General features: G+C 38.8%; 1 protein-coding gene across 1 annotated transcript in view; it reads left to right on the top strand.

The window, feature by feature from the left end:
* The window catches only part of LOC142657804 (very-long-chain enoyl-CoA reductase-like), a 74,681-nt gene that overhangs the window by 52,563 nt on the left and 8,021 nt on the right, over window positions 1-14,097 (top strand). Inside the window, exons 5-10 of the mRNA XM_075833189.1 lie at window positions 48-151; window positions 1,906-2,021; window positions 2,118-2,223; window positions 5,565-5,637; window positions 5,736-5,779; window positions 6,103-6,160. Of these exons, the coding sequence (XP_075689304.1) occupies window positions 48-151; window positions 1,906-2,021; window positions 2,118-2,223; window positions 5,565-5,637; window positions 5,736-5,779; window positions 6,103-6,160 (501 nt within the window). The remainder of the gene's footprint in view (window positions 1-47; window positions 152-1,905; window positions 2,022-2,117; window positions 2,224-5,564; window positions 5,638-5,735; window positions 5,780-6,102; window positions 6,161-14,097) is intronic.

The raw sequence follows: 14,097 nt of genomic DNA, 5'->3' as shown, positions 1-14,097 counted from the left end.
ACATCATTCACTTTACACTTACAACTATTTTCATGTCTTGAATATAGAGGGAAGGTCGTTAAAAGATGAAGAAATCCTGAGAGAGCTTCCAGTTGGCACCACAGCTACCTTATATTTTAGAGACTTAGGTCCTCAGATTGGATGGACTATGGTAATATATCAAACCTCATTTCTGCATTTTGCTGCATTCGTTATGTAATAACTTACAGGGACTTTCCAGCCTTTTTTAAACAAAAAAAAATAAAAAAAAAAATAAAAAAAAAAATATATATATATATATATATATATATATATATATATATATTAATATGCCCATACCCAACTTTTAAATTCTTGGCGATATCTGTCATATATAAATAGCTCTGCAGTTTAGGGGTTTACATATCCCGCTGTACATTTACAGGCACTGTAATGGTGCGGGCTCAGGAGCTGAGCTCGCACTATCATTTGCGGATGCCAGCTGTATTATACAGTCCCCTCGCTCGAACAGTCGGGATCGGAGAGGGAGTGCCTAATAGAATGCCGGACAGCATTATGTTAACAAGCACAATAATTTGCAGTACAGAAGGATTGTAGTGTATTATATGAGCGATCAACCAATCACATAGTCTAGTCCCCGAGTGGGACTGAAACATTTATTTATTTTTTTGTAAAGTTATAAAATGTTTAAAATATATATACAAAAAAAAGAAACACAAAATGTTTTTCTTTTGTCAAAAATATAACAATAAAAAGGATACAGAATATTTATCGCCACAGCCATAACGACCTGAACTATAACATTAGCACATTATTTATCTCGCATGGTGACTGCTGCTGCTGCAAACACAATTTCAGAATTGCTGCTTTTTGTTCCCCTAAAATTTTTTATAAAAAGCGCTCAGTCATGCGTACCCCAAAGTATGTGTTTGTATTGTGAAAAGTAGTAAAACATAAAACATTTAAGTCTGGTATTGTCATAATCGTACTGACCAGCAGAATAAAGTCAGCATGTCATTTATACAGAGCGCTGTAACCATAAAACAAACCATGGCGGAATTGCTGTTTATTTTCCTACTCCCCCTGAAATTGTATAAAAATTTATACTGTATCATATGTTTTCGCTCAAATGGTCTTCGCCCCCGCCCGCCCAAAAAAAGCCACTCGTCCCGCAAAAAAATAAGTCGTGGCACTCGGAAGGCGGGGACGAAAAACTGGCTGCACCTCCATAAGGTTAAAACGTGATGAGTATGGGCATATTTGTTATTTTAGCTCAGAAGTGGCTGCCAGACTTTTTTTTTTTTTTTTTTTTTTTTTTTTTTTTTTAGCTGGACAACCCTTGTTATACGAGATAAGAAAATAGGGTCTGCATTTTTTTTCATTGTTACTCTTGTCCATGGGCTGTGACCTATATTGCACCTTAGTCCCATTCACTTGTCTGCTTTTAGTTTTCATACACGAGACCCAATAAGCAGACCTCCATTCTAGATTCATGAGACCCAATAAGCAGACCTCCATTCTAGATTCATGAGACCCAATAAGCAGACACAATGATGGGGATGGAAGCTGAGATCTGACATTACTGTTAGCAGAGGCAACTGTTTGGGAGTGCACAAAGAGAAAATTGGGGACTTCTGCAAAGTTTATATGTGGAGCATGAGACATTTCCATTTTTAGGTGGAGTTTTCCTTTAAAATTAGGGCTAACTTACAAATGGATCATTGTGTAAATGTGACCCTGTACCTGCATTCAGGCTGTTTTAGCCAGGTCATAGGAACATTGTGTGGCTTCAAATGACCATTCACATTATTGCAGCTACTGAATCCATTTATGACGAAGATGGTGATTTAGAACCACACAAGTTATAAGGAACACGGCTCATCCAATCTCAGCCACTTTCTTAAAACGATTTTTCTCCTTCTCCAGGTTTTTCTAACAGAATATGCAGGGCCACTTTTTGTATACTTTTTGTTCTACTTCCGGATGCCTTTTTTCTATGGACTAGCCAAGGCTTTTACATCGAGTTCACACTCTGTCGTTCAGTAAGTACCATATTGAGGTATTATTCTATTGTTCTGATGATCCACTCTGAGATGGATTGTTTTGACCTTCCTGATGAATTGTATTTTCCTCTACAGCTTGGCATGCTGCTGTCATTCGTTCCACTATATCAAAAGATTGATTGAAACAATATTTGTTCATCGGTTTTCACATGGGACTATGCCGTTGAAGAGCATAGTAAAGGTAAGGCATATAGTTGCTTTCATAGCAACCATTCCGGAGTATAGATCTATTTTCTAAGTAGATCTCTTATACAAAGATAAAAGTAGTTAAACCCTTCTGTAACTGGGATAAATAATGATCTCTAAACTGGGGTGCAATAAGAGTTTGATCTAGGACAGATAATTATCCTTTACAGTTTGTCAAACACACAGAAGTTATGACGTAGCTACAATGAAAAGAGACTACGGAATATACGGGTACAATAAAAAGAGACTATATACAGGTGCATTAGTGCTACGTGTCTGAGTACTTCTAAAGCTAAACTTACCCTGAAATGCATATGTTCTATATCGGTCTTTGCACCCAAACATGAATTCTATAAAATATTGCTATACAATATGTTAAACTAATAAAGCAAATGCATAATATATATATATGAGGCAAACGATGTTGGCCTAGTGCAGTTTTCCCCACCAGTGGTTTTGGAGCCACATGTGGCTCCTGGCCTTTCTTACATGTGGCCCCACCAGCTGGTGGTACCTCTAAATAATATTGTGCCCTTGTGGCATTAGGGATGTCCTAATTTAGAAGCCGCCCATGCAACAGCAAAGAGGCCCTTAAATGGGAGGATAGGGGGCAGACAAACATTGGGTCCTTTTTATACCCTCAATATGGGTATGCAAAGGTGTAAGTCTATATATGAGTAGGGGCCATTTTCTAATTCTACTATTGGACCCTATGTACACATCTGCCTGGTGGATGCCATTTTGTGATTTATTCAAAGGGGTTGTCCAGTTTGGAGAACACCATTTCATACACCAGTGATAAAGAGCGTCTCTTGCTCTAGAGGTCCTGTCCTGTATTCCACAGACAACCCATTGATCTGAATGGACACTGTTATGATTATTATTTTTTTTCTATAGTCGCACTGCAGGGAAATTAAACACTTACTGGCAGGTGTGCCCACCGATAACAGCTGATCGCTGTGGAACCCAGCAGAGGATCAGTTTGGGATAAGCCTATTGTCAAGGGACAACCCTTTTAAGGGTTGACACTCCATTGGTGGAAAGGAGCGCCTGATTTTATGGTGCCTTTAAGAGTTCACATTCCACTTCACCCGCATAGATTCCTTACATGTCCAATAACCCTGCTATTGTTTGTAGAGTAAAATCTTGAACTTTTGTAAGATACTTCATATTTAGAACAGGAGTGGGGAATGATGATGATATTGATTTATCAAGTGTAGGATCTATGGAAAAACAAGTAAAGATATTAAACCGAGTCAAGTGCAAGCACGAGGAACATCAGGCTGCCTAGAAACTTATTTTTTTTCTTCTGGCTTTTTTGCTGGACTTTAACTCCAGTTGGCATCATTTCTGTTTTGTTCACCATTATTTGCAATTTCTAAAGTTTAATTGTGCTTTCCAATAAATTGAAGTGGAATCCTCTTCTCTTGAGACCCTGTTGGTATTGTCAATGACTAATGTCTATTTGTATAGTATTTTAACAGCATAAAACACCCTTCAGCATTTGTGGACTAAGCTAAAATAATTTAAGCGTATATAACTTCTACTGAGCAGAAAACTATTGTGCAGTTCGATATTTCTGATCTACAGTATGCTGTCATTACTTCTAAAGAGTCATCCCACTCATTGCTCATTCTATTGGATTATGCATATATTGTTACGGGTATTATTACGCAAATCCAGGTTTACATAGTTTTACTTTACTTGAGGTTGAAATATTTTTGCTTAGTGCTTCGGCGAATGCAACGCTAAATGGAGGAAATAATCTTATGATGTAACTCTACGCTGTTGGTCTTCTTTATGTGACTGGGTTTTTAAAGTACTGACATTTTGAGTGCTATTCTGTAAATTCCAGGAGTATATACACCATGAACAGGACAAGAATTCGAATGCGACTTTATGCCACTTCTGAAATCCACAAGTTCATTTTGATGCTGCATCAGAGAAGAGTTAGAGTAAAACATGCATGTAATAAAACCATTGTAAATGTACAGTCCGCTATAGGGGTTAATGTATTTTTAGGTCCCTCTGTGCATAAAGAGCTTCATATTTTTACAAATCTAAAGACTCTTATGAATTCTAGTTCAGCACTTGTCATGAAACTAAAAGGTTCCAAGGAAGCCTTCGATATAGGGATCTGCTTGATGCTGGAGGTAGATAAGAAATGCTTTTCGGGGATCCTGACCCCTTCTTCAAGGGGCTGCTGAATTTTGAAATAATGCAGATGAGGGGTGGCTACATAACTGTTCTGAAAGTGGCAGAGGACGATTTGCCGACAGAATTTGTGTCTCCCTGTTGGTGGAATGCTGGGAGACTCCAGTGGGAAAGTCCATTTTCCCCAAAAAGCATTCACTTGTGGAAAGTAGAGACAGCACGCACAGAGCTACCCAAACCGGGCCATTGATGCAATATGAGCCAATACGTTGCATCAGTGAACTAATACAGAGTTGTCAAAAGTGCTTCCTCTACAGTCAAAAATTATTAGGCCCCATGCACACGACTGTAAAAAATCTCCGTAATTGCGGACAGTAATATGGTCTGCAATTACAGATCCATTCAGTTCAATTGGCAGCGGACATTTTTTCGTATCTCTACGGACAGGTGTCCGTGCCGTAGAACTGTGCTGGGAATTATGGAGCACGTCTTATTTTTTTGGGCCGTGCTCTCATACTTTGTATGGGAAAACGGCCCGGAAATGCGGGCTGCGGCCAGCCGTGCTTGCAATCGCGTGCCGTGATTACGGGCACGGCCGTGTGCATGAGGCCTTCAGTCTATGTTCACATCTGCGCTGGAGGCTCCGTGAGAAGCCTCTGTCACAGATCCAGTCAAAATTTCTGGAAAAAAATAGCGCCGCATGTTGTGCTCATTTTTTTTCTGGTAAGAGAACAGACACCAGGACCAAAACCCGATGGAACCCATTAATTTCCAAGGGTTCCATCAGGGGCCAATGGTGTCTGTCATAAAATCGGATCTGGCACAAAATGGTTCCACCTGAGCTCAGATGTGTAAGCTATGTAGCCTAAGCCCAAGGGTTAAAATTTGCATGCAGGAGGCAAGTCATCCCCATATGGAACCCAGTGTACATTGTCAAATCTGCCATTTCCTATTTTGCCAATATTTTGCATATTTTCATTTAAATCAATGCAGATATATGTCCAGTGGATGATAGAGGAATTCATACCTCTTTTGCATATTTGACCATCATTTTACTGTAACTTACTATAGAGAAACAGTATTCATATTAAATTGACTATGTTAACATGTTGTTTTTTTACATTTTCTTAAGGATCTTAGTTTGATATTAAACAATGGGATAACTGTGAGATTGTTTTACAGAACTGTTTCTACTACTGGGGGTTTGCAGCGTGGCTTGCATACTATATCAATCACCCTCTGTACACTCCACCCTGTAAGTCTGAGAAAGTGATGTCTTGTATTAAATTCCTCCAGTGGGTTCTTCAATATCCATAATTTGTGTTTTTTGTTTTTTTTTCTTAAAACTTACAGCTTATGGAAAAAAGCAGATAAGCCTGTCCATGATCATTTTTCTGGTGGGTATTTTATGTTTCATTTAGTAGATACATACCTCTACATACATGCACATTATCTCGAATAGATTTTCCCCAAAATGAAATCCTATATATTTTTTAGTTCCTGTCCATATAAAAAAGAATTTTGCAGATTTCATGTTTATCATTCGTTACCAGCACAGTATGGGCCCTCTGTGACACTAAATGTAAACCTCTAAGGCCTCCTGTGCAAGTTGCGTATTTGCTCTGAAAATCCGGATGGAAAATCTGCAACAAACACACATGTGCAGGTGGCCGAAGTATCACAAGTTACAAGTTTTATATATATGTATTTTTTTTTACAGATATGTGAAACTGGTAATTTCTCCATTCACGTAGCGCTGAGTAATCTGAGAATAGAAGGTATGTCATTTTTTTTATTCCATTTTAGTAATTTTCTAATTTGACTGGAAATTAATCTTGCATTAGGAGTACAAATAAGGAAGGAAGTAAAAGTGGAGCATAGAAACACCTAATGAAGGGATCGGGGACAGGCGTACACTCGCTTTTTTAATAACCGTTCTGGAACATCTTTTCTTAGAACTCTGCATTGTGTAGTTCCTTTGTTATAACTCCTGGAAATGTATAAATAGACAACTGGCTTTTAACATCCTCGTTGTCAAAGGGCTGCACAATATTACACTGTGTAGGGACACATCCTATTGACAAGCAAAATGGTAACACCCACTTATTTTTCAGGCTACAGACTTTTTTTTTTCCCCCAGAACTACTGATTTATTTTAAGCTGCAGTCCACAAAATTGCACGCAACGCAATGTATGGCTTTGTACATAGAATACAGATGTAGCTCTATAGCTAAAATCCATTAGTTGCATCAGTCTCCATGTAGGCCAGGCCTTACTCATACATTTCCAGGTGGAATAACAGAGGAACATCACAACAGAAATTTCTAAATAGAGATGCCCCAGAATTGTTCTCATGTAGAATACCAGTATTTACTAAAACAGACATGTCCGGAAAGGTGACATATTCTTTTTAAATCCAGTGACTCAAAGGATTGTAGACGTTCTCTTTCCTTTTCTTCTCCACCCAGTACAGACAGCTATGACGACTTCTCCTGACCACTGCAAAGTTTGCTGCTAAGACCCTTATGGCCCATAGCTTCTGTAGCCATCCCCAGCCTCTATTGCAACTTGAATCAATTCAATGACCAGACTCCTTTTATTAATTGCAGACCCTAGGACAGACCCCTAAATTCAGACCGAACCTAGAAATTACTTCTAGACCCCAGATCACTAAAGACCCCGTGAGACCATAGTAAAGAAAATGACTCCTACCTCTGACCAGACTCGTATACTTACCCTCCTTGCTCCCTCGTTTCTTTTTCAGCCACAGGTGCCGCCGATCACTGGGTCCTAACACTGGCACTGTCAGGATGTTGTTCAGTGACTATCTGAGCTGAAGAGGTTCGTTGGAGTGAGGAGGGTATCATTGGCCATTATCTATTAGAGTAATCCAATAGATAATGGCCTATTAATATAAAAAAAAATTGCCCCCCTAAATCCGCCGAAGGTCCAACAGTCGTCTTTAATTGATTTGTATAAAAGGCTGTCTATAAAAGGCATTTCATTTTATTGAAAATTGTGAGCAGGAGCCTTGTGATACCTTTTAACATAAGCAAGGTTGAGAAAATTTTTATTTTGTTTTATACATGTTACAGTATCAGCAATCATCCTCTTTGGAAAATCCCTTTTTTTGTTAGACGGATCTTCTGATGTTAAGATGATCATGGGGTATCCTGTGGGGAATCTGGTAACAAATGTTCCACCGCAGGAGAAATCAAGGATTACATATTGAGCTGTCTGAGTGACGCATGAACGTGAATGATCCCCTAGAGCTGGAGACGCTCTTTATAGTAGCTGCTCTACAAGCTGGATAATAATCAGGAGACCGTCCCTTGTCTAAACTCAGAATTCTCTAATAGGGTATTTCAAAATTACAATCCAGAAGGAAAAGGTTCAGCACTTGTTGTGGAATATGAAAAAATCTTCTTTATTGGTTAAAATAGATAGCCAGCGGAAGACTGAACAGCAAACAGTGGACAAGAAACACAAAACATACGTTCCCTCTGACGCGTTTCTAGCTCTCAAGAGCCATTACTCATAGAATGTCTGGCTAAAATAGCAGCCAAGACAAAAAACACCCACTTTGATCAGGTGTATGCAATTATCACAGAAGTGGATGACATGTGAAACATACAAAATTGTATAAAATGCAACTATAAAATCTCAAACCAAACACAAAATTCAAAATATATAAAATATTAGTAGTTCAGAATAAGATAATTTCTCACATTTAAACCATTGGGGACTATAGTGTTCAACATGAGAATCCAGTAACCCTCACGATTTAAAAGTGCTATCCTATGATCACCACCTCGCACTGGTCTATTAACTCTTTCAATTCCTGAAAACTCAAAACTACTGGTATCGCCTTGGTGCATAAGACTAAAATGTTTGGATGCATTGGAAGGATTTCTAACTCCAGGATTAGTAGCTCCATTGAGATGTTCTCTAGGGAGCGACTAGTGCACCCAACATAAGATAAATTACAAAGAGTACAATTTATTTGGTAAACTACATGCCGTGTGTTGCAATTGATGAATTGTTTAATTTTATGTATAGATCCATCAATGGCTGAGAGAACTTCTTTAGTTTGGTGTGCATAATTGCAACACATACATATATTTGCTCCACAAGGATAAAAACCCTTTGACGACAGCCACGAATTCTGTTTGGATGAAAATTGCGTTAAACTAGGTGAAAGCATAGAACCCAAAGTAGGTGCTCTCCGAGAGGAAAATTTGCTACCTGGCTCTAATATCTGGCGTAAGCCCTCCTCTTGAAAGAGGACTGGTAAATATTTGGATACTATAGATCATATCGTATGATATTCTTTACTGTACGATGTAACAAACGCAAGAGATGAATTTTTGTTCTTTTTATGTGTATGCTTTCTTTGTAGTAAATCACAACGTTTTCTGTCCTCACCCAAATTAATAGCCCTATCCAGAGTCCACTGAGGATAACCTCGATTTTTTTTTTTTTTTTTTTTTTTAAAGAGGCTCTGTCACCAGATTTTGCAACCCCTATCTGCTATTGCAGCAGATAGGCGCTGCAATGTAGATTACAGTAACGTTTTTATTTTAAAAAAACGAGCATTTTTGGCCAAGTTATGACCATTTTTGTAATTATGCAAATGAGGCTTGCAAAAGTCCAAGTCCAAGTGGGCGTGTATTAGGTGCGTACATCGGGGCGTTTTTAATACTTTTACTAGCTGGGCGCTGTGAAGAGAAGTAACATCCTCTTCTCTTCAGAACGCCCAGCTTGTGACAGTGCAGATCTGTGACGTCACTCACAGGTCCTGCATCGTGACGGCCACATCGGCAGCAGAGGCTACAGTTGATTCTGCAGCAGCATCAGCGTTTGCAGGTAAGATCGACTTACCTGCAAACGCTGATGCTGCTGCAGAATCAGCTGTAGCCTCTGGTGCCGATGTGGCCGTCACGATGCAGGACCTGTGAGTGACGTCACAGATCTGCACTGTCACAAGCTGGGCGTTCTGAAGAGAAGAGGATGTTACTTCTCATCAGAGCGCCCAGCTAGTAAAAGTATTAAAAACGCCCCGATGTACGCACATAATACACACCCACTTGGACTTGTACTTTTAAACACACCCACTTGGACTTTTGCAAGCCTCATTTGCATAACTACAAAAATGGTCATAACTTGGCCAAAAATGCTCGTTTTTTTAAAATAAAAACGTTACTGTAATCTACATTGCAGCGCCTATCTGCTGCAATAGCAGATAGGGGTTGCAAAATCTGGTGACAGAGCCTCTTTAAACTATTACAAATTTTATTCGTTTCTTCCTTATACACCTTTTCAGACGAGCAGTTTCTTTTAGCTCGTAAAATTTCTCTAACCGGAACACTCTTGATGGTGTGCTCCGGGTGGCAGGACCTGCCATGCAAAATTGCATTACCAGCAGTAGGCTTGCGATAGGTGCCAGTCTGAACAATCTCTAGGCTGGAAATACCACTTAGAGTGAGATCCAGGAACATAATTTTTTGACAATCATAAGCATAGGTGAATGTCAAACCAAATGGATTATTATTTATGTAGTTGAAGTCTGGTATGGTCGCCACATCTGAGGACCAGATAATGATCATGTCATCAATGTAACGACCAGATCAGAAGCAAAAGGATTGCTTTCAGTGAATAGAAAGCACTCCTCCCACCATGCTACATATAAATTGGCAAGCGAAGGGGAAAATTTAGCTCCCATAGCTGCGCCTGTTTTTTGAATATAATAGCAAACATGAAATAGTTAGAGGAGAGAAGATGCTCAATTGCCATAATAACATTTTTGAGATCTAGAGAGTATTTGGAATATCTATCTAAATGGTATAGAACTGCCTTTAAAGAGGCTCTGTCACCAGATTATCAAACCCCTATCTCCTATTGCATGTGATCGGCGCTGCAATGTAGAGAACAGTAACGTTTTTGTTTTTTTTTTAAACGATAATTTTTGGCCAAATTATGAGCAATTTTATATTTATGCAAATGAGCCTTTCTAATGGACAACTGGGCGTGTTTTCTCTTATTTCCAACTGGGCGTGTCTTGTGTTTGTAACATCTGGGCGTGTTTACTTGTTTTACTAGCTGGGCGTTGTGAATAGAAGTGTTTGTCAGCATCATATGTCAGCATCATACACTTCTACTCACAATCTGGTCTGGAATGATCGTTCCATTGATGACATAATCATTATCTGGTCCTCAGATGTGGCGACCATACCAGACTTCTTCAACTACATAAATAATAATCCATTTGGTTTGACATTCACCTATGCTTATGATTATCAAAAAATTACGTTCCTGGATCTCACTCTAAGTGGTATTTCCAGCCTAGAGACTGTTCAGACTGGCACCTATCGCAAGCCTACTGCTGGTAATGCAATTTTGCATGGCAAGTCCTGCCACCCGGAGCACACCATCAAGGGTGTTCCGGTTGGAGAAATTTTACGAGCTAAAAGAAACTGCTCGTCTGAACAGGTGTATAAGGAAGAAACTAATAAAATTTGTAATCGTTTAAAAAAATCGAGGTTATCCTCAATGGACTCTGGATAGGGCTATTAATTTGGGTGAGGACAGAAAACGTTGTGATTTACTACAAAGAAAGCATACACATAAAAAGAACAAAAATTCATCTCTTGCGTTTGTTACATCGTACAGTAAAGAATATCATACGATACGATCTATAGTATCCAAATATTTACCAGTCCTCTTTCAAGATGAGGGCTTACGCCAGATATTAGAGCCAGGTAGTAAATTTTCCTCTCGGAGAGCACCTACTTTGGGTTCTATGCTTTCACCTAGTTTAACGCAATTTTCATTCAAACAGAATTTGTGGCTGTCGTCAAAGGGTTTTTATCCTTGTGGAGCAAATATATGTATGTGTTGCAATTATGCACACCAAACTAAAGAAGTTATCTCAGCCATTGATGGATCTATACATAAAATTAAACAATTCATCAATTGCAACACACGGCATGTAGTTTACCAAATAAATTGTACTCTTTGTAATTTATCTTATGTTGGGTGCACTAGTCGCTCCCTTAAGGTTAGAATTAGAGAACATCTCAATGGAGCTACTAATCCTGGAGTTAGAAATCCTTCCAATGCATCCAAACATTTTTAGTCTTATGCACCAAGGCGATACCAGTAGTTTTGAGTTTTCAGGAATTGAAAGAGTTAATAGACCAGTGCGAGGTGGTGATCATAGGAGAGCATTTTTAAATCGTGAGGGTTACTGGATTCTCATGTTGAACACTATAGTCCCCAATGGTTTAAATGTGAGAAATGATCTTGTTCTGAACTACTAATATTTTATATATTTTGCACATTTTTGTAATTTTGTGTTTGGTTTGAGATTTTATAGTTGCATTTTATACAATTTTGGATGTTTCACATGTCATCCACTTCTGTGATAATTGCATACACCTGATCAAAGTGGGTGTTTTTTGTCTTGGCTGCTATTTTAGCCAGGCACACTCATTCCTTCCCCTATCTATGAGTAATAGCTCTTGAGAGCTAGAAACGCGTCAGAGGGAACGTATGTTTTATGTTTCTTGTCCACTGTTTGCTGTTCAGTCTTCCGCCGGCTATCTATTTTAACCAATAAAGAAGATTTTTTCATATTCCACAACAAGTGCTGAACCTTTTTCCTTCTGGATTGTTTCTACAGCGTGGAGATCGCTGTCTTCTTCGTGCACCTAGGAGGGTGAGCTGACATTTCCATATATTTCAAAATTAGTTTCTAAACTAGACCACTCCTTTTGGGAGGATTGTTAAGGCCATTTTACACGTGCCAATGATCGGACAAACGAGCGTTCATATGAATGCTCGTTCCCGATCATTGCCCTATCTAAAAGGGCAATGATCAGCCGATGAACGAACAAACGCTCGTTCATCGGCTGATCGTATCAATTATGCAGCACCTCTCCCTGTGTAAACAGGGAGAGGTGCTGCCAACATTATATAAATGTATGGGGACGAGCGATCGCAGTAATGTTCGCTCGTCCCCATGCATTTCTCCTTGCATTGCTTTTTCATCAAGACCAAGAGATTATTCTCCCCTCCTTTTGTGATTCCCCTAAAAATCAGAAGGAGCAACGGTTTAACTGCCTGGATGTAAGGAGATCCCTGGACCGGTACCTAAAGGTCACTAAAGATTTGAGATCTTCTGGAAATGTGTTTATTCAGTTCCAGGGTCCTAACAAGAGTTCGGCAGCCCGTAGATCTACAATAGCTAGATGGATTAAACAAGCCATATATTTGGCTTATGTTAATCAAAAGCTCCAGCCATCCAAATTTTCTTTGGAGCTCACTCTACCAGGGCTGTTCCTGGACCGAAAGAGCAGAATCATCCCTAGATCAGATATACAAGGCTGCTACATGGAGTTCCCCTCACACCTTCCTTAAAGAGGCTCTGTCACCACATTGGAAGTGCCCTATCTTGTACATAATGTGATCGGCACTGTAATGTAGATTACAGCGGTGTTTTTTATTTAGAAAAACGATCATTTTTGACAAAATTATGACCTATTTTAGCTTTATGCTAAGGACTTCTTAATGGACAACTGGGCGTGTTTTACTTTTTGGCCAAGTGGGTGTTGTGGAGAGAAGTGTATGACACTGACCAATCAGCGTCATACACTTCTCTCCATTCATTTACACAGCACATTGTGATATAGCTATATCGCTATGTGCAGCCACATACACAAACACTAACGTTATTGCAGTGTCCTGACAGTGAATATACATTACCTCCAGCCAGGACGTGATGTCTATTCAGAATCCTGACACTTCGCTAACACAATCCCGATACTACAGCACAGCAAGCGTAATCTCGCGAGATTACGCCATAAACTGTCATTTAAAACGAGATTACGCTTGACTTGCTGTAAATCTCACAGAAACCTTATCGAAGTGTCAGGATTCTGAATAGACATCACGTCCTGGCTTGAGGTAATGTACATTCACTGTCAGGACACTGTTTTTGTGTATGTGGCTGCACATAGTGATATAGCTATATCGCTATGTGCTCTATAAATGAATGAAGAGAAGCTTTTTTTTTTTTTTTTTTATTTTTTTTTTATATCCTGTCCAGCGGATGGGATGTCTCTCTAGGGGTGCTGTTATCTTAGGTTCATAAAAAAACGATTATCTGTAAGTAATCTTTTTTCTTTTTTCTTTTTTTTAGTGCCGTGTAATTATGCCCTTGGGGAGTGGTCATATGTGGCGTAATTTTCCAAGGCGGAAAAATATGCTGCAGAGATTTACACCATGTACTCCTAGGGGTGGAAACAAACTCTGAAACACCTACATGGTTTAAATAAAATGTTTACATAATAGTGAGGTATTATAATTATATTGCAGTGAGATTTTAATTGTTAAATTATACAGCTGTTATAATCATATTTTATGCAATATTAATGTTCATATTACCCTCTGGTAGTAGTGCTCATACTCTTTTGAAAAGTTTTTATATAAATTTTATTGTGAGGTATTACTGTGTATATTACTGGAAGTTCATAGTGTTCACATTATGATGAGATATTATTTTGTAGCAAGGTATTATTTTTATTTTATGAGGTATTTGTGTTATTAGTTGTATCTGGCTGCTGGAAAAGCCTCGAACTTATACCTTAACTAACGGACATTTCTGCCGCATTAGCACTTATAATATTAAGTATTAATTTTGTAGTATTGTGCAGCA

Source organism: Rhinoderma darwinii, chromosome 7 (assembly GCF_050947455.1).
Source record: "Rhinoderma darwinii isolate aRhiDar2 chromosome 7, aRhiDar2.hap1, whole genome shotgun sequence".
Classification (NCBI taxonomy): Eukaryota; Metazoa; Chordata; class Amphibia; order Anura; family Rhinodermatidae; genus Rhinoderma; species Rhinoderma darwinii.
This window is presented reverse-complemented; position numbering and strand designations above follow the sequence as displayed.